Source organism: Amaranthus tricolor, chromosome 12, assembly GCF_026212465.1.
Source record: "Amaranthus tricolor cultivar Red isolate AtriRed21 chromosome 12, ASM2621246v1, whole genome shotgun sequence".
Lineage (NCBI taxonomy): Eukaryota > Viridiplantae > Streptophyta > Magnoliopsida > Caryophyllales > Amaranthaceae > Amaranthus > Amaranthus tricolor.
This window is the reverse complement of record NC_080058.1, coordinates 10,026,933-10,047,929: the sequence shown is the minus strand read 5'-3', so window position 1 is coordinate 10,047,929 and position 20,997 is coordinate 10,026,933. Positions and strand designations below refer to the sequence as shown.

Genomic DNA, 20,997 nt, shown 5'->3' with positions numbered 1-20,997 from the left:
GTAGTACACGTTGCCTTAAAAAGATGTCAAGGTTTACGTTTGCTTTAAAAAGTGATTGAGAAAGTAAGCGTTCAATGTCAACCAGATATTTAATATCCATTTTTAGTTTCAATTTCAATTGGATGTATTAAAATTGTTTTATTTTTATTTTTGTCACAATTTACACTATTTTTTATTTTATTCATAAATTTTATTTATTGTTAAATCTTATTCATATATTTTTCACACTTTTCATAAAATATAAATTAATTTATGTTTTTAATTTCATCATTAAATATCGATGGGACAAATTTAATAAAATACAATAAGTAGTTGCTTAGTACACTTGCCTTCATACACCAAAATTCAAAATGGCTGGTTTTATTTGACTATTTCCAATTTCCATAAGTGTTAGTCAAATCCAACATAAATTTAAACACAATTCAATGAGTAATGACTTCCTCTGCTTTCTCCATTGATCTTCTTCACCATCCCAGGTTGAGGTACTTCCTTTCTCTCTTCAATTCTAACCAATTTCATTGTAGATTTTTTTGTGTGGCACTGGTATTAAACGTAGATTATAATGAAAATATAATGAGAATCATAAGTTAGTCTAATGGTTAAATGTTTTTCTTTTATTTATTTTGATAAATATTTGATTATTACCGCCTATAATAATATTTTGTCCCTCTTTCCATATAACCTTCTATTCACCTTAAGTATTTTATTTACTTTATACACTGTGTTTTAAGTATCTTAATTACTTTATACACTCTGGGAGTGTTTGGTATGTGGGAATGAGAATTTAAGGATAAGAAAGTGGGATTGAAATTGAAAATTCATAGTTGAAGGTTTTTTAATATATAACCCAATTTCTTGTTGGTACGTTAATGAGAATAATTTGAGAATTGCAGTATCTCTTACTTAGTAGATAGGATTGAGATTGGAAATAAAATAAAAATTTACCAATTTATTATTTCTAAAAATAATTTGAAAATTATAATATCTAATGTTTGGTTTGTAAAATTTACCAATTACAAAGGTATAAATTCTTCCCCCAATTCCCATCCTCAAATACCAACCCCTTAACTTCCAAGAAAATGATACGAATTAAATATATACTAATAAAATATACAATTTAATAGTAATAATTAAATAATATCTCAAAAGTAAATAGAATACTCAAGGTGAATAAAAGGGAGTAATAATGATGAAAATATAATGTGTTTTAGACTAAATTACTCAAACATAGTTTAAATTATGCTAGTTCTATTCCAATAGAAAGTAATTTTTTTTTCATTAGTTATCGATGTAAATTAAAATTTATGAAAAATAAATATTTGAGGATGAAAATTTCAATGCTATATACCAAATTTCCTCAAAAATAACAATAAAAACGTTTCCATTACCACGTTTAATAACGTTAACCAAACAAGGCGTGATTGTCATCTAATTAAAACTTTGTTAATTAATATTAAATTGTGTAAAATATATAAAAAAAATAACAGTTGAGTTTATTTTGTATAAATGTAGACGAGTGATTAATCCGTTTTATACTGTTATTTTGAATTTTTGGTAATTGGTTTTTTCTATTTATTGACTTTTGTAGTAGCGTTGTTGGAGCAAGACTGAAGCAGAAGTTCAATTGTTATTTTTGGAAGGGAAATTTATCAACATTTCAGCTTCACACACAACTCCATACAGTAAAATCTTCACGTATTTACTGGTATTTTTCCTTCACTTAACTTGTTGGAGTACAATTTATGAAAGTTGTATTTGAAAATAAATATTTATTTTAAATAATTATTTTAATTATAAAATCATAAACGAAGAATTAAAGAATGATAAAGTTTGAAAAAGTCATTTGTAAATTTTCATCTATAACTACTTTTAAAACAATTGTGGAAATTACACAAACTTAAATTTGATTTTTTTTTATTATTTAACAAATACTAAATCTAGAATTCTAAATGAAATCATCATTCTAAAACATAGCATAGTGGAATGTCCAGGTGATATTAAATGGTTGGAATTGATTGGCCAATGAATTTTAGGAGATATGAATAATGTTAAATCATTCGCGGGCTAATTTGCTTTTCAAATTCACGATTTGCTCAAAATGACCAAAAAATAGTCTAAAACCGACCATATTCGCTTCATTTGATTTGCGAGGAAATTAGCGAATCATGTGACACTGGATATGTCATTGGTGGTTGAAGTCCTTTCACCAACTGTGGGAAAGCTTCAAATTATTTGGTGAAGTACCACTTTTTCTAGTTAAGAATATGTTTTTACTCTCCCAAGCATCACCATAAATATCTAATCCGAACAACTTACCATAAATATACATGTTCATTAACCAATTATTGATGCACTAGCTTATGAACTTAGTAGTCCAGTGTCACATGATTCGCTATTCGCCTTTCAAATTACGAATTGAAAAAGCAAATTATGGTCTATTTTATGCCATTTTGAACCATTTTTAGCGAATCGCGAATCTAATAGACGAACTAACTACCGAATTATGTTTTCACTGAAATATAAAGGAGACTAGTTTTGTCTAGTTAGAGATTTTGGTGTATATCTACATATACAAATCTATTCTTGTAATTTAATAATTGAAGATAGGCTTGATTCCGAATACTTGTTGAAAAACGATTAATCTCGATCTAGAGCCATCGACGTTTAAGAGATTGCTTAGGTTCGTGAAATTACTATTCGTTTATACAAATTCTTGTGAGAGACGGTCTCTTTGAGAGACCATCTCTAATTGGACCGATCCATTATATATTTTTTGAAATATTGCAAGTAGGCATTAAAAATGATATAACTAGGCATTTAAGATATTGTGCGTAGGCATTAAGCATGCGGTACGTAGACATTAAGGATAATGTAAATAGGCATTAAGTTTTAATGGGTTGGGCTTGAGAGACTGTCTCTTAGTCTCTCAAAAGACTAGCTGATTCGTTTATTAGTCACTAATTTCTCTTGGTATCTGTTGAAATTTGGTGTCAAGAACAGAACAAAAGAAAAGAAGGAATTGCAAAGAGGAAAAAACTCTTATTTCATTTCTTGAATGTGATTCAATTCACTCAGTTACAAAATGAGGATAATACAAGCTATATATATACTAATACATAAGGGGCAAAACAGAAATTAACTGACTTAGGACTAAGGTAGTTACAAGGCCTAACAAACTAACAAACCAGCATACTCTAACAAACTTCTAGAAGTCTTTAAAACAAAATACAACACGTGGGACTAATCTTTCTTCAAAGCTGTGATACACCTTCATACTTTCTGGTTGATAAGAGCTGCTGCTTGTTGCTGAACTTCAAACACTGCTACCTTGTGCAAACTGATATAGATGCCTTAATGATCCAAGTCCTCAGCCATGGTCTGCATCCCCATGATTCTCAACACCCCCCCCCCCCTCAAACTGGAATGATCAAAGGTCATTCCAAGTTTGCACAAAAGATCAATGAAATGGCTGGATGGTAAGACTTTAGTCAAAACGTCAGCCAGTTGATGTCTTGTAGGCAAATAGGATAGCTGCAATAGGCCTTCTAGCACTTTTTCTCGTGTGAAGTGACAATCCACTTCTATGTGCATAGTTCTATCATGAAAGATAGGATTCTTAGCTATGTAGATGGCAGATTGGTTATCACAATTTAAGGTTATTGGAGTTAAGTTTCTAACTCCCAGATCATTTAAGAGTCTGACCATCCATGTGACTTCAGCTGCTGCAGCAGCCATTGCCCTATACTCAGCCTCTGAGCTAGACCTTGAAACAGTCCCTTACTTTTTAGATATCCGAGATATAGGAGATTTCCCTTGGAGAAGAATGTAGTCTATTATAGACCTTCTGAAGTCAGGACAAGATGCCCGGTCACTATCTGAGAAGGCTTGAAGAGTAATTTGATCTGAACTTGACAAAGAAATACCTTGACCACAAGTATAGTATACATAATTCAGTGTATGTTTGAGAGCCTTCCAGTGTGAGTCTCTAGGACTTTGTATATACTGGCTTAGGGTCTGAACTGTGTAGGATAGGTCTGGCCTTGTATTGGATAAGTAGTTCAACTTTCCTACAAGGCTTCTATAAGGTGTGGGGTCTTGTAAAAGGATCCCTTCACTTGCTGTTAACTTGAGTTGAGTAGGAAGAGGGGTTAACAACCTTTTTAAAGTTATCAAATCCACTTTCAAGCAAAAGTTTTTTGGTGAATTTGTTTTGATGTAGAACTAATCCATTTTTAGTGTAGTTCACTTCAATTCCTAGGAAGTAGTGTAACCTTCCTAGGTCTTTAATGCTAAAAACAGAATCCAAATGATGTTTTATGGATTGAATCTCTTGATGATCATTGCCTGTTAAGATGATATCATCTACATAGATGGCAAGAAGTGTTATTTTCTGATCTGTTTTCTTAATAAACAAGGAGTAATCATTCTTTGATTGGATGTACTCTTGATCAATGAGTTCCTAAGCTAATTTAGAAAACCATTGCCTAGAGGCTTGTTTTAAGCCATATATGGATTTCAACATCTTGCATACTTGATTTTGAGAAGAAGGGTAACCTGGGGGTAATTGCATATAGACTTCTTCTTTTAAATCCCCATGAAGGAATGCATTGTTTACATCCAATTGATACAAGCCCCATTTTCTACTGGTGGCAACTGCTATGACACACCTTATAGTTGACATTTTAACTACAGGAGAGAAGGTCTCCTCATAGTCTACCCCATACTTTTGGTTGTAGCCCTTTGCTACTAATCTAGCCTTATATCTTTTAAGTGTCCCATCAGCTTTGTACTTAACATTTTGATCCAATGGCTTTCTTGCCAAGGGGTAGAGGAACTACTTCCCATGTTTTATTTCTTTCAAGTGCTGAAATTTCCAAGTCCATGGAATTTTTCCAATGGGGTTTCAACATAGCTGTTTTATAGTTTTTAGGTTCAATGTGTGAAGTGTGCTGTATCTTTGAATCATTTGATTCTTTATACTTAACCAAGCCACACCAATGTTCTGTCACAGTGTGACAGTAATAATCTTTCAAGTATGTGGGAGTTTTGTTGATCCTTTGAGATCTTTTGGGATTAGTGTCAATATTATCTTGAGGGTCTTCCCAAGAATCAGTATCTGTTCTTTCATTCTCACATTGTTGGTGAGTGTCTGTGATGTTCTCAATGGTCTCAGTTGCTTCTGATATGTGGTTTGAACTATCTTGTTCAAAAGTGTCTTCATAGTTTTGTCTTTCCATTGAATTTATGGGAAGAAAAAATTGTTTAATTCTGTTTGTTTCATCTTCTTGATGAAATGGAAAATTATGTTCCAAAAAAGACCACATCCTTAGACATAAGACACCTATTTGGTATCAAGGTTGTAAGTCTTATAGCCTTTTTGGCCCATACAATATCCAATGAACACACTTTTTTGAGCTCTAGGCATGAACTTTTGCGTATCCCTTTTAAGTGTGCTAACAAAACATAAATACCCAAACACTTTAAGGTGGGTGTAATCAGGCTTCTTGCCAAAACACATTTCAAAAGGAGTTTTTCTTTCAGGATTGTTAGGGGCATTCTATTAATGATATGCACTGCACATTAAAAGCAATCTCCCCAAAAACTTATTGGTAATTTTGATTGAAAGAATAGTGTCCTAGCTGTCTCAAGGATATGTTTTTGTTTTCTTTCAACCACCCCATTTTGTTGGGGTGTATCTCTACAACTAGACTCATGTTTTATTCCATGTGCATAGAATTCTTTAGCTTCTCCTTGAATGAATTCTCTTGCCTTATCTGTTCTAACACACTTAATATGTGTTCAATTGTTTTTCAATAAGAGCCACAAATTGTTTAAAGACACTTGCAAACTCAGATTTTTTCTTTATGAGAAAAATCCAACACATTTTACTGAAATCATCAACAAAAGTAACAAACATAGAACAATTATACCTAGTGAGGTACCTAAAAGGTTCCCAAATGTCAATATGCAAAAGCTCTAGAGGCTTAGTAGATTTACAAAAGGATTTTGGATAATTTGTTCTTGTTTGCCTTCCTTGAGGACATATAGTGCACAGAAAATTAGATTTGACTAATCTTTCATTTACATCAGAAAAAACCATTTGCAACTTGTGGAAAGGCAAATGCCCTAACCTTAAGTGCTAGAGTTTGGCTTTATTCAACAAACTAGATACAGCAGGTTCTTTGGTGCTGCAGTACAGAAGAAGTTTCTGATTTTCTTCATGTGACTCAGAGGTCTCTGATCTTGGTCCTTCAAAAACATATAGTCCTGATTTAGATATACCAAGAAGCCAGTGCTTCTTCATCAAGCTTTCCTGAATGTGACAGTCATGATGATCAAAACTGAGTTTGCATTTTAAGTCATCTAGTAGCTTACTGACAGAAATTAAGTTGAATCTAAATTGTGGAACATATAGAACATTGAGAAGTGTGAAATCATTTTGCAATCTTACTGTTCCCATATACTTAACAGTGATCTTTCTACCATCTGGAACTGTAATCATGTGTCCCTTATCACTAATGAAATTATAAGAGGTGAATTTATCAAGGTTAAAACACATGTGGTCTGAGTCACCACTATCAATGATCCAATCATCATTGCCAAGAAAAGATAAACAAGATATAACTGAATTTTCAGATTGATTAGTGACGGTTGTATTGGCATGACTGGTTTCCTTGTTCAGCATATCCAAGATCTTCTGGTATTGAGTGTTTGTGAACTTTGCAGTGACAAGTTCTTCTCCTGTTCCAGTACTTTGATCTTTAACAGCATTGTTTGCCATATGTTCATTGTTTCTTCTCCATGTATTCCCTTTGAAATTGGATGGGTATCCCACTATCTTCCAGCATCTGTCCTTTGTATGACCAGATATTTCACAATGGTCACAATAAAATTGCTGCTTCTTAGCCTTTGAAGGTTTTCCAAAAGACTTTCCATAACCTCTTTTTTTTCTTTTTTCAACCTTGCAGGCCAAAGAATCATTGGTTTCTGTTGTGCTAAGTTCTAGATGGGTCTCCTCTTGCAGTAATATCTTGTAAGCTTGTGCAGATGTTAGTAAATCAACCATCATAAGAATATTAGATCGAACTTGACTATACCTTTTATCAAGCCTCATCAAGAAACTAATGACTCTATTATTTTGCTGCATCTTGAAACATTTCTTTGCAATATCACATACACAAGAGTCAGAAGCAGGACATGAGCAAGTAGGGAGAGGATTTAAACCATCTAACTCATCCCACAAGGTCTTGATTTTTGTGAAAAACTCTGCAATCTTCATGTTTGGTGTTTGTACCAAATTGTTTAATTCTTTTTGAAGTGAAAAGAGTTGGGCATTGGAGCTTTGTCCATATCTTTCTCCTAACTCCACCCAAATTACTGTAGCTGTTTAGTAAGAGAGAACACTTTTAGCAATCAAGTCTTCAATAACTCCTATAATCCTACCCATAACAACGTTGTTTACTCTATCCCATGCCTTCATGGCTGTTGAGTTTGTGCTGGGCCTTGTTAGGCTCCCATCAACGAAACCAAGCTTGTTCTTTCCACTAAGGGCTATGATCATCACCCTTTTCCAATCCACAAACCCAGTACCAGAAAAAACAAGATTGACAAGTTTCTGTCCTGAGTCTGAATGGTGAAGGTAGTAAACTGATCATGCATTCATTGTTGGATCAAGACTTGCGTTTCCATTCTGTGTGTTGTTATGATTAACCATTTTTTTGACAAGAAAAGGGTTCTTGAAAAATGAAAAGATGAAAAGAGAACAATAAGACTACACAGAAACTTCTGTTCTTTGCAAAACGAAACAAGAACACTTCACTGAATTCTTGTGTTTAATTCCTGTAGCTCTGATACCATGTTGAAATTTGGTGTCAAGAACAGAACAAAAGAAAAGAAGGAATTGCAAAGAGGAAAAAACTCTTATTTCATTTCTTGAATGTGATTCAATTCACTCAGTTACAAAATGAGGAGAATACAAGCTATATATATACTAATACATAACGGGCAAAACAGAAATTAACTGACTTAGGACTAAGGTAGTTACAAGGCCTAACAAACTAACAAACCAGCATACTCTAACAAACTTCTAGAAGTCTTTAAAACAAAATACAACACGTAGGACTAATCCTTCTTCAAAGCTGTGATACACCTTCATACTTTCTGGCTGATAAGAGCTGCTGCTTGTTGCTGAACTTCAAACACTGCTATCTTGTGCAAACTGATATAGATGCCTTAATGATCCAAGTCCTCATCCATGGTCTGCATTCCCATGATTCTAAACAGTATCTTAAAGATGTTTTCTTAATGTATCTTTCCAATGTGAAGTTCAAGTGCAGCTACCTCTGTGATGGCGGAAGAGAAAAGGGCGTCATCGTTTGATGTCAATGAAGCTGTTATGCTTGTTAACAACCTAAGACGACAATTTGATTCCGGTAAGAGTAAGACTTATGAATGGAGAGTTGCTCAATTGGAAGGTATGTTGAGAATGATCGATGAGCGCGAAAAGGAGATCATAGAAGCTATAAATAAGGATCTTTCCAAGCCTGAATTTGAAGCATTCATTGCCGAGGTTGGTAAATGCATCATAACAATATGAATGATTCCTAGAGCATGTCTTAACATTCTTCATATTTTGGTATACCATATGTATTTATGTATATGCCTTCTATATTGTAGATTTCTATGATGAAATCCTCATGTAAGTTGGCACTTCAAGAGTTGAAGCAATGGATGAAACCCGAAAAGGTAAGTAAAGGACAACTATAAAACTTTGAATGATTGTATTTAAGTCATAGTGCAAAAATGCAGTAACTGATGCAGTAACAGGAGTGATGTATGAGATATTCCTCGAAATGGCCCAATATGTAATATTTTTACAGCTTTACGACCTTTACAATATAGTCGATGCGATGAGATATGACCTTGTTTCTGCACTATGATTTAAGTGCATATATAGTTTGGTAGCCATTACATAAATGTACAAGTGCAAAACCTTTACAAAACTGTTGTACAGGTAAAAACTTCAGTATCAACATATCCTTCATCAGCAGAGATCGTCCCAGAACCCTTGGGAGTTGTTCTTGTTATCTCGACATGGAATTATCCTTTTTGTATGTAACAGAATTTTTTTTTCATTGGCATTTGAGGCTTAGCAAAGATGTATATTCTTTGAATGTCGTATAATATGATGTCTTACATATTAAAAAATCTGACAGTGCTATCACTTGATCCGGTTGTTGGTGCAATAGCAGCTGGAAACGCAGTAGTCTTAAAACCTTCAGAAATCGCTCCAGCCACATCCTCTCTACTCGCAAAACTATTACCCAAATATGTTGACAACACCTTGATAAAAGTCATTGAGGGTGCTGTTAATGAAACGTCCGCACTATTGGAGCAAAAGTGGGATAAAATATTTTACACAGGTAGCGGAAGAGTTGGCCGAATTGTCATGGCTGCGGCTGCAAAGCATCTTACACCCGTTATACTAGAGCTTGGAGGGAAATGCCCTGCTGTTGTTGATTCAGATGTCAATTTACAAGTACAATTCTTTGTTATATGTAAATGTAATTCAACCTTCAATTTAAGTTTTTGTTTTTGTAAAGTTAAAATTTTGATCGTAGGTTGCTGCAAGGCGGATCATAGCAGGAAAATGGTCTTGCAACAGCGGACAGACTTGCACTGCTGCAGATTATGTTATTACTACTAAAGATTTTGCTCCAAAGCTAGTAATGCATTGTTCTCGCTAAATCTCTTAATATGCAACTAAGATTAATGAAATCGTATAATTATTGATCTTGCGTTTGATGACAGATTGGTGCCCTAAAGTCAGAGTTGGAAGTGTTTTTTGGCAATGATCCTATGGAATCGAAAGACATGTCAAGAATTGTCAACCTCTACCATTTTGAACGGTTGATGAAACTATTGCAAGAAGATGGTGTTTCGGATAAGATTGTCTTGGGTGGTCAAACCGATGCAACACAATTGTAAGATTTCGCATCTATTTGACAAATCATTGTTGGTTGGAGTTATAAGCTAGAGTTTTGAGCTATTGATTAGTTTGACTAGCTGAAGTCTAATTTGCTATTTAATTTGTTAAGTTAGTCGTTATGGAAGTGTTTGCTAAAATATTAATTGTTGGCGATTGGCTATTGATTAGAAAACGAGTGCGTAAAAATGCTACTCTAATAGGTTTTGGTTGGGGTGTTGGGTAAAGCCAAGTAACTTTTTATGTTTTTGCTTTAAAGTCATTTACCAAACACTTTTTTAGTTGTTTGATCAACCAAAAAAAAAAAAAAAAAAAGCCAAGAAAAAGCCAAAAAAAGTCATTTGTCAAACACCCCTTATTAGTTGATGTCTATTGATGGTTTATTAGAGTAAAAGTGGGTCAAAAGACAAAAATCAATAAAACATAGCGTAGCTTGTTGATTATTATGGCTTAAAAGCCAACTTTTTATATAGCTTAAAAGCCACTTAACTGTTTAACTAACTAAAAAGCCAAAAACCCAAAATCAAACAAGAAGCCAAAAAAATGTCATGTAACACACCCTTCATGATTTTATTCTTAGTTTCTTAATTCAATGGTCTATATAGCTAGCTTGCATTACTTTACACATAATTCTGCTTCTTTTTACAATATCTTACCTTTTACAATGAAGGAGAATTGCTCCAACCATCTTGCTAGACGCGCCAGAAGAATCATCATTGATGAAAGAAGAGATATTCGGACCCTTGCTACCGATTGTTACTGTGAGTATAATCAGTGTTTAATGTATTAATCCAATTTTTATTTGTTGCATTATTTGTCATTTCGATTAGTATTGCTTAACCTAGTTAAATACTTCCTGTCTAATCGCATACTTTCATAATATTAATTTTTTACAATTTTTGGATGTGTATAATTCAACAAAATAACACGTAAAATTACGTAAAAAATTAGATGTAGCAAATATAATAGAACGGAAGAAGTACTATTGTGTATCTATAACTTAACGTTACATCGCAATATCTTTAGGTTGAGAAAATGGAAGACGGGTTGCAAGTGATAAAGTCCAAATCAAAGCCGTTAGCAGCATATCTTTTCACCAACAATGAGCAGCTGAAAAATGTTTTTGTCAGTGAAATTTCTGCAGGAGGAATGCTAATCAATGATACAATTTTACATGTAATTACCCTCATTTTCTATATTCGGAAATTTTATGCGGTAGCATCGAAATTTCATAAAACGCTAGTGGTAGCATTTTTATAAGATTTTTTCATATGGTAGCATTTAGTTTATACCTTATCTAACTGCCGTAGTATTTTCCGTTAAATTCACCATTTTGACATTTCTCTTATTAAGTGCTGTTGTTATCTTTATAATTTGCCCTAAACCATTTTTATGCTCTAAAATATTTAATTCACCATTTCGACGTTTAATTCACCGTTTAATTCATCAAAGCTCTTAAATGTTTAGGGTAAATTATAAAGACAAGAACCAATACATAATAAAAGTAGAAATATCAAAATGGTGAATTAAATAGAAATCAATAAGAATTTAACGGAAAATACCATGACAGTTAGATAAGGCATAAACTGAATGCTACTATGACAGTTAGATAAGGCATAAACTGTATGCTACCATGTGAAAAATCTTACAAAAGTGTTACCACTGACGTTTCATGAAAGTTCAATGCTACCATACATGCTGCTACCATGTAGGATTTTCATTCTATATTATGCTTATATGTCTTGCAAAATAATAATAAACGTCTGAAAAACGCGTTAATTTAGATGTTTTACTGATTATCCGTTGTTTCTGATGATGCAGCTTACTGTTTCTTCTTTACCATTTGGAGGAGTTGGTGAGAGCGGGATAGGCTCGTATCATGGAAAATTCTCGTTCGAAGCTTTCAGCCATAAGAAAGCGGTTATGTACAGAAGTTTTGACGGAGATTCGTCGATTAGATATCCGCCATACACGGCAAAGAAGCTGAATACGTTGAAGACTTTGTTGAGTGGCAACTTTTTTCAAATCATTCTTTCTTTAATGGGATTCTCCAAAGATTGAAGTATGTAAATAGAAAACACAAACAATAATTTTGATATGTATAGAATATGTTGAGTTATGGGAAAAATACATAATTGATAATACCCTTTTAAGTTCATGGAAGGATGTATTATATCACTATCAAAGTTGGCTTTGGTGCAGCCTGACATGCACACATGTTTAGTCTATTTTTTTGGCATTTATTAGCTATATGTCTGACCTTTTATGCTCGTACATAATCATTACAATACCTAATATATTCTGTTTATAAAAACTATGATAAGGGTCTAGGTAGGGTTAGATGATAATATACCATACTTTTATCAAATAAATAAGGATGTTACGGCCAATAAGACAATTCGAGATTTTTTTCGTAAATATTGCATTATGAAAGGTTACATATCAGTAAATATATCCTAATTTCTTTTGACAATTTCAAGTGAAGTATAAGTGTCTTATATAATCACTTCTAGACTCTTTTCTCATGGATGGAAGAAGCTATACACAAATCTGTGTGCTTTTACCAAATTTCCAATTTTTGTAGAAGTTCAATGATAAATTAGGTATTACCTCATCATACAAGCACATAAGGGTCTAACATCTAAAACCTATGCCACTGTCTAAAATTTTGTAAAAAACCCACTATTGACATATTAGTGCATCAAGAGCCAAGAGGTCACACACACAAAAAATAAATCAACAAGCAAAAATAACTATGTTAGTTACATATAACAGTCTAATATAGATTTGCTTTGAAATCCAACAAAGTTGACAAAAATCTAAATTGTTACCCTATTTTCATGCCTTAGAGGTGTTCAAAATAGATTCGATTACCTGATATTTACTCGACCTTAAAATCGAACTCGACTTAACTCAACTTTAAAATGTATTTAAAACAATATAAAAATCAATATGGACACAAAACCCGACCCAAAACTAACTTGATGACCCGAATAGACACCGCTTTCCACTAACTTCAATTGCAACATTTAGATATGTGAACCTACTCAATTGCTACTGTATAACATTGGCAAATCAAATCAATTAGGGTTTCTAATTTCTACAACTACTGTCAAATAAACAGAAAAGAAACAGAAACTGAAACTGAAAAGAATTGAGTAATTTTGAACCCTTTTTCTCTGCTGTCAAAACCCAAGAAAAACAATGTGCTAAACTGCTAACTGCTGAGCATCCATAATACCTAAATTATTCTCTCTCTGTGTAAAACCCTAATTCAACAAATTCCGATGAAGAGGTCTTCATCAGCATTAATGATGGATTCAACGGAGTTTCTTCCACCGGCACATCCAAATAATTGGAAGAAGAAAACTAGGGATTTGCCAAATCTATCAGATTGTCATTGCTGTAATCATCGGATCAATAGCTCAAACCCTAAAAATCGACTTCTCATCCTCGGAAGTGAATGGAGAATCGTTCTTCTCTGTAAGCGTTGTTATAATCTTGTCGAATCGGCGCAATATTGTTCATATTGTTTATCTAGGGTTTTAATTTCATCAATAGAGTCTTTCAAAGAGTGCAAGAGATGTCATCGTAGGATTCACAAGGATTGCATTTCGATGGTTCCGCTTGGTTCAGGTAACATTAATGGTTATAGTTGTAGTAATAATTTCTTTCTTTGTTTTGATTGTTGGATGCCAAAATTGCTTGAGAATGAGTATAATATTAGGGTCTCTAAAATTATAAATAAGAAAAGGCCGGTGAAAATTGGTGGTGAAAAGATTGGGGGTGAAACGACAAATTCATTAGGGAGTTCTGGGGTTTGTGATTCACAGGATAAGGGAAAAGGTTTAGAGGATGCTGCAAATGATGTTAATGTTGTAGCGCAGATGAAGATTGGTGTGGTTCTTGAAGCAAATGAGAAGGCTATAAATAAAGCTATGGCTGCCAAGAAGGTGGTAGCGTTTACAAGTAGTGGGGTGGGGATTGTTTCCATGGATAAGGATAAAAATGGTCAACGGGCTGGTTCTGTGGTTGATGATGATGCACAGTTGGCTATTAGGCTGCATAGAGCAATTAATAGTTCGCCTAGGATTTCACGGTATTCGTGCTTGTTGAATACTCAGTCTGTTGATATCCCTGAGGCGAATGGCAATGTGGGTGGTTTGGAATCATGGGTAGGTGTTGAAACTAGCTGTGCTGGTAAATTGGTGAATATTGGCGGTGATGAACAGAATAGATTATGTGAAACTAGACAAGAATGTGAACAGAATTGTACTAGAGCACAAAATGAGAAGTGCGGTGAGGGGTCAGGTGCTATGTTAATTACATATAGCAGGAAAGCGCGGGCATCTTTAGAGGTCAAGGAAGAACATAGTTGTTCTGGGAAGATATATAGCGAGGGCTGGTCATCTAGAGTTTCGGGTGTCAAAGAGGAAGCTGCTTGTCCTTTGAGGACATATAGAAGGAAACTGTCAAAAAATAAACGATACAAACTTGAGATTGGTCATTGCTATAAAACTTATAGCAGGAAGCGCTCAATACATGGCAAAAGCAAATTGTATGGCAGTCCTACCTTGGATAATGGAACTCTTACTCCATCTTTTGCTCTGAATCATCGTGAGGAATCACTACCATTCACTGCCGCTTTGTAGCCTGGTTCCATCTGTCTAACTCTACTCTTGTGGAAGATCTGGATTTTAGTCTTCCTACTCCCTAGTTCTTGCTGCACAGCTGAAGTATTCTTTTTATTGGTGAGATTTTCTTTCCTTTTTAAATTACTGTGCTTGATGCTACTTTTGCATGTACTATGACATATTCATTTTAAGTCTTTTATTTTGTTAAATCAATGACCTTTTGCTAGCGTCAAAGAACATGATTGGGGTAGGTTAGAGTGATTGTTTGAAACTGCCTTAAGGGAAATAAGAGATGTTTTCATAAGATTTTACTTGTTTTTGCTCTTCACTTGTTTTACGAGTCAAGTCTTCATCGTTTTGGCTGTTAATGTATTTGGGTCTTAAAGGCTGTCTGTGAATAAGATTTGAAGTAGTGCCATCCAAAATTCTTTAATGCAGGGAATGTTCCCTCTGCATTATATTGCTCACCTGAGAGATGCATTTGGTAGTCATTGTCATTTGTCAAACTGTCTATCACAGTAGACCATAGCTTCTGTGAGGATAAGGATGTACTTTTGCCATCAATGATTGACAGGAGCCCATCTGAATCTCAGACTCCAGTGTTTGTGAGTGAAGTTACATGGCCTCTTTGAAGGCCCTTTTTTTACTCCATGTTGAAGTAGTTCTCTTCCAAAATTCTTTAATGCAGGGAATCTTCCCTCTGCATTATATTACTCACCTGAGAGTTGCATTTGGTAGTCACTGTCTTGTGTCAATCACAGGAGGCCATTGCTTCTGTGAGGATAAGGATGTACTTACTGCCATCAATAATTGACAGGAGCCCATCTGAATAGATTCCGGTGTTTGTGAGTGAAGTTACATGCCCTCTTTGAAGGCCTTTTTTTTACTACATTCTAGGTGTGAATAGTACTTTATCAACTAGTTTTTTTTTTTTTTTTTTTTTTTTTTTTGGCAAATTAGATGATGATTGATTCCAATCAAAGGCCAAATTTGAAACAACCTATTGTTTTTATAAGGGTAAGCTTACATACATCCGATCCCTCAAACCCATCTTAGGTGGGAACCACTTAATGGCATTGGGGTAGTGGAATGTCGTAGATGATGCTTGAACCCATATAGTTCTACCGTCCAACGATTCCACAATTCTACATAATGGGAAACTCAAGTCTTATTGCATTAATTTTATTATAATATATGCATGTGGGTATCTAGGGCCTAGGCTATCAGAAGTGCTTAATGCTGTAGGTCTATGCAAAAAATTCAACTGAACATTTCAATTGAAAGGAGTGTTTCTTTCATCATCTAATAGTTTACCTAAACATAAAGAAGCGTAGCAGTTTGACCCTCTTGTTATAAATAATCATCTTGAATGAACTCCAACATACTGATTTCCTTTTTACATCTCACTAAGCTGATATAACCATCAATAAGTGCCAAAGCCAAACGTCAAGGAGCAAAAAATTTCCATGTCAATCCTACTATTCTCATCCTTCAAACCAAAAGTAAAGCAAACTTTACAAAGGATTCCTCACAACCATCTGATTAACATAATCAATAAAAAGGGTTAGCAAAGTAGTTTCTAGGTATATCGTTCTCTGTAAAACAAAAAGATATTGGCGATATAGTTCTAAGTCTTAAACAAAAGAATTTCCACAATCATACTCTATTATCCCAATGCCATAGGCCCATAACCGGCTTAGAACTTCTGGAAAAGGTGTTTATTCATCATGAACTCTTCTAGGACCCAATATTATGGTTTTCTAATTGGTATGCAAACAGTAAAGGTTAGAACTCGTACTTTGCATGCATAAATGATACACATGACAATCCAATACTTGTTTCTATTAAATTAGTGATTAGTATTGTGAACGGCAACTTAAACACAAAGAGGGGAACACAAAATTTTGCATATGAGGAATACACCTTCATCAACAGCTAGGATAGAAATGGGGGAAGTAGCACGGCTCGGCTTCAGGCATGAGAAAGGCTGTGGGTCAAGCACTCGAGTTGATCTAGTTAGGTACATGGCAAGATAATATGGCATGACACTTGAGCCACTTTGAAATTTAAGGATCAGAGCTTAAGTTGAAGTAGAACTAAATGCTTGAGTTTTGGAATGTGAGTTTGGTTCAAAATTCAAGGGGTAGTCCTTTAGGTATGTCTAATGGTAGCACATCCCAAAATTCTTTTTATAGACGTAATACTACATCCCAACATATGAATAGTTTGCATGAAGATTGCAGAATACATGCTTTTACAAAGGGTCTTGTTGATGTTCTTGCTGCCTTAGGATAAAATTTATTCATGACAATGTGGATGATAGCATAGTCTAAAAATGTGGTAACTAACGGATACAATGATGCGGTAAAGGGGTGATGCGATTGTCCCAGCAGTCAAAACCATGAAATATCACGTGAAACAGCCTAAAATGCGTTTTTCTACACCTTTATGATGGTGGTAATATTGGTTTCAAAATTTTGAAAACTTCTACGATGTGGTTGCTACGCTAGGATGTGGCCGTGTTTCTGCACTATGGATAATAGATAATGCGTCAATCAGAATGATTACTATACAAGAGAAGAGGACAAGGACAAGGTCTTCTCAAAAGTACTACATCTCAACATATGAATAGTGTAGGCTTTTTTGTTTTGTTTTTAGGTGTGATTTTTGGGTCCATATTTTCATCTGGATGTATGGCCAGTAATTAAGGAGATAAAAGGGAATAGAAAATCTCTAATACGAAATAAACCTTGTTTAGTAGCACTTGAAGAATTTAAGTCTTTGGCTGCTCTATGAATCTGGGTTCTTTGTCTCTTTAGCTAATTAAAATTTTTATTGCACCAAAACAAAGCCAGGGGCCAGGATATAGGATAAACCCGCTAAAACTTTTTCAAGGAAACAGACTAAAGAGAAAGCACAACTGTTTATCCACATATTATCTACTCTAGATAACCATATTCTGTTAGTATAGGCTAATCTGAAACATTTGCACTTCTTATTTCAAAGGGGCCAAATATGTGCACTTCTCATGTTGCACACATAAAATAGGACAGGTAGACGCATTAGTAACACCCAAAAGAGCAAGTCTGTCTCTTCTCGTCAAACGATTCTGCCTAACCAACCAAACAAAAAATCTATGCTTGGGGGCAGAAGCCCTATTTCAAACTGCTCTAGCCCTGGGAACTATAGAGCAATCCTACATAACTGCCTGATTTCCAGGAGGAACCAAGTGTTTGATCTCTTTCTTCATCCTACATAACTGCCTGAAGCACCAACTTATATCCATCTTAGGCTTGAAATCTCGCCAATTCTCCTATTTTTAAGTATCGGCCATGAATGCATTTAACCCATAAGGACTCTTTACTCTGCATTTTGCATAACCAATTTACAAACAGCAATTCTATTCCAAAGTTCAACATATCATGAAAAGGCCTCATTTAACTGTATTTTAGGCGTTTATAAGGTTACCTTTGATCAAGCAACTAGAGGAACAGTTTCTTCTATTGTAACTTCTGACCAATTTCTGATTAACACAAACACTATGCAAGATACTCCTCCCCTAAATAAAAGCACCTTGTGATTCAAAGATTTGAGAAGGCAAAACATGATTCAATCTCAAACAAATTACTTTAGTGATACATTTGTTGTTGGATAATTAGGTATAATAAGTGTATAGGTTAATATCACGTACTATCAAAATAGTGGAACAAATAAGTGTCAAAACTTGAGTCCAAAAGAAAAGGCAAACAAAAAGCAACGAGTTCTCAAAACAGGGATAAGCGACAACTTGTCGCTTATTTAAACCGACTCGTCGCTTATCTCTGGAAAGCCATTTTTTGTCATGTTGTAAAGCCGACTCATCACCAAGGCAAAAGCCGACTTGACTTTTTGGTGACGACTCGTCGCTAGAAAAATGACAACTTGTTTTCATCTTGAAGCATTTTTCGCGTTTTCTGTTTGCGTTGTCCGTTGCAAAAAATATGTAAGGTTGTGTTCTTTCATGAAAGCTGAAACATCAGTCAAATATCGAATGTGTGGTATTAAAAGCATGCATACACTATTATCAATAGTGGTGTTTGTATTATGGATAAGGAAGTTGCATATAATCATTTTTCTAATTTTGTGATTATCCTTGTCCTTGTTTCCTCCCTTTTCTCTCTACATGAATATGGTGATAGAATCTTGCAAACTCCATTATCGTATTTCTGTTTTCACATCTTACTTGCTTTCTTATTTCTTTACCTTGCTTTGGTATTTAGTGCTAATATCTAAGTGTAAATCGTTGTATCTCAAAAGCGTATTCGCGAGTTTAAACCCAAGCACCGTGTGGGCAAAATAACTCTTTTAGGAAAACATTTTTGTGACTCGGTTTAGTATCAAGATTTAAAAAGACTTGGTCTAAATGATCTTCGGTATAGTGTTGGATTAGTAAGTGAAAGTGTAGTTTTAGTTTAACAAATGTCTTTCTCTAGTTGTTGTAGTAGGTTGTTCTTTCTTGTTCATGCTTGTGTCATTCTCTTGAAGTGTATAAAAGAATTACAACATTTGTAAATGGTGTTGCAATAAGCAATTGTCCTAAAATCAGAAGAGGAACTGTATTTCTTTTAGCGCCTCCCTGTATTTCTTTCTTTGAATTTAGATAGGTGTAATCCTTGGATTGGAATGATACTTGTCTCTCCAGGATTGCCAGAGATGCCACACGACTTGATCTATTGCCTGCTGGTTTCATTCGGTGGACATTTTGTACTCCCTTCATCCCGAAATAACTGTCTCCTATCTTATTAAAGCATCATATTTTTCTCATAAAGTAACTACCCCAAAAATATCTAGGGAGGGACCTTAGGACAAGGGAATTTAGTGGATCCTCTTGCTTGAGGTATAAGTTGCATCACATTCTGCTGCTGCTCTAATATTGTAGTTTTGCGGGGTTAGGTCAAGCCTCTAAACTTAATTTTTGATTTATTGATTCTCATATAGTATTTTTCTAATCAGTTGTTGGTACTTGGTACAGCTCTTCCTTGGCTTACATGCCAAAGAAGAGTTTGGTGAAGGAATCGGGTTGATGTGTTATTAATATAAATACGTAAAGTTGGGTTTTTATTTTTTTATTTTTTTATTTTTTAATTCAGAAATATCCTTCTATATACCTCAATATTATCCATCATTTATATTGGACTCTCCGAATAAAAAAATTATCACCATAATATTTTGACAGATGTCTTTTCTTGTACGAACTTCTTAAATGCGAGTTAATATTCATTTGAATTTTAGATAATGTAAAAGTGATTTCATTTGAGTAGTATTTCTGATGATTTTATGAGTGAGTTGGACTTGGATGTTGCTATCTTTCTTAACTGCTGGTTCTTTATTTGGATCTAAGATCAGTTTAATTTTCCAGGGTGACTCAAGTCTCAAGCTCCTTTGGATCTTCGAAAGTAGTTTCATGGCAAAGCAGAAGGCAAAATTTTGAGGATGATGGCTTGCATTGCAAAACACTGTGAATTAGTACGCCACTTTGTTTGTATTTAACTGATGATTAACATAGAGCTTTCAGAATATAGCTTTTGGGAAATACGTTGTATGTAATTCTGATACATGCCTATTCTTAATCCTGACGATTTGCTCAAACAACACTGAGCAACACTGAACGTTTCCAGTACATATCAAGCTAATCATTTCTCAAGTGTTTGGACTGTTGTCTGCTACTAGTATATATATATTTTTTGGATTATAGGGTAAACTAGGGAAGGGTAAGGCATTCTTCTACTACTAATGTATGATACTATTAATTGTTCTATTGCATTTAGAAAATTGGGGCACATTTACAATTTATTGATTGTTTGATTGGAGTCGACTCTGTTTGGCTTTGAAAGGAGATGCATTTTTGGGAAGACTTTTTTGAATAATATAGAATTGAAACACCAAAAAATGAAATAAGATTGGTACAAATGAAGGTAAGTAAAGGTGAATTTAAAGAAAGATAAAGGATAAAGAATATAATAATGTGTGGAAAACAAAGGAATTAAAGATGATTAATCTTATTTTGGGGATAAAGAGGGAAATATTGCCCCTTTATCATGATAGGATAAATATTTACTCTCGAATGAGGGGACTAATTCTACTATCTCTTCTTCTAGATCACCTTAAAACTATTTCTTACAAATGACAACAATATTTTCTTAATTATCTACTGTACTAATCTTGTTTTCTTATTTTGATTTTTATTTATATATAAATACTTGTCAATACAAGTATGAAGAAATAAAATAATGACATGAAATTTTTGCTGAGATTAGTAGATTTGTCCTTGTGTATTAAAGTTTTTTTATCGGCCTTGTAATAGGGTAATTGGAAGAGCAGTAATTACCTTTTTAGTGA

The 20,997-nt window shown here is 34.2% G+C and overlaps 2 protein-coding genes across 4 annotated transcripts; both read left to right on the top strand.

The window, feature by feature from the left end:
• The first annotated feature begins 243 nt into the window (after positions 1-243).
• On the top strand, positions 244-12,299 carry LOC130828166 (aldehyde dehydrogenase family 3 member I1, chloroplastic-like). Of its 3 annotated transcripts, none has more exons than XM_057694001.1 (11): positions 244-482; positions 1,589-1,705; positions 8,326-8,569; positions 8,677-8,745; positions 9,014-9,110; positions 9,216-9,538; positions 9,621-9,725; positions 9,811-9,983; positions 10,656-10,746; positions 11,012-11,161; positions 11,807-12,299. In XM_057694001.1, the coding sequence occupies exons 1-11, from the start codon at positions 433-435 to the stop codon at positions 12,044-12,046; spliced, it is 1,659 nt and encodes a 552-aa protein (XP_057549984.1). In that variant the 5' UTR covers positions 244-432; the 3' UTR covers positions 12,047-12,299. The 3 variants fall into 3 exon arrangements, with proteins under 3 accessions (XP_057549984.1, XP_057549985.1, XP_057549986.1); XM_057694002.1 differs by having other exon boundaries at positions 310-476; XM_057694003.1 differs by lacking the exon at positions 244-482 and adding an exon at positions 6,969-7,033.
• Positions 12,300-12,933: 634 nt separating this feature from the next.
• On the top strand, positions 12,934-20,654 carry LOC130828168 (uncharacterized). The gene is made up of 2 exons (XM_057694004.1): positions 12,934-14,736; positions 20,018-20,654. Exon 1 carries the CDS (start codon positions 13,273-13,275, stop codon positions 14,635-14,637), a length of 1,365 nt encoding a protein of 454 aa, XP_057549987.1. The 5' UTR covers positions 12,934-13,272; the 3' UTR covers positions 14,638-14,736; positions 20,018-20,654.
• Positions 20,655-20,997: the final 343 nt, after the last annotated feature.

Excerpts from the sequence above, each read along its gene's own strand:
- LOC130828168 (XM_057694004.1), top strand. The coding sequence starts at position 13,273 with ATGAAGAGGTCTTCATCAGCATTAATGATGGATTCAACGGAGTTTCTT.
- LOC130828166 (XM_057694001.1), top strand. The coding sequence starts at position 433 with ATGACTTCCTCTGCTTTCTCCATTGATCTTCTTCACCATCCCAGGTTG. Across the intron at positions 9,726-9,810 it reads AAGATTTTGCTCCAAAGCTA|ATTGGTGCCCTAAAGTCAGA; the intron begins GTAATGCATTGT and ends GTTTGATGACAG. Across the intron at positions 9,984-10,655 it reads CAAACCGATGCAACACAATT|GAGAATTGCTCCAACCATCT; the intron begins GTAAGATTTCGC and ends TTTACAATGAAG.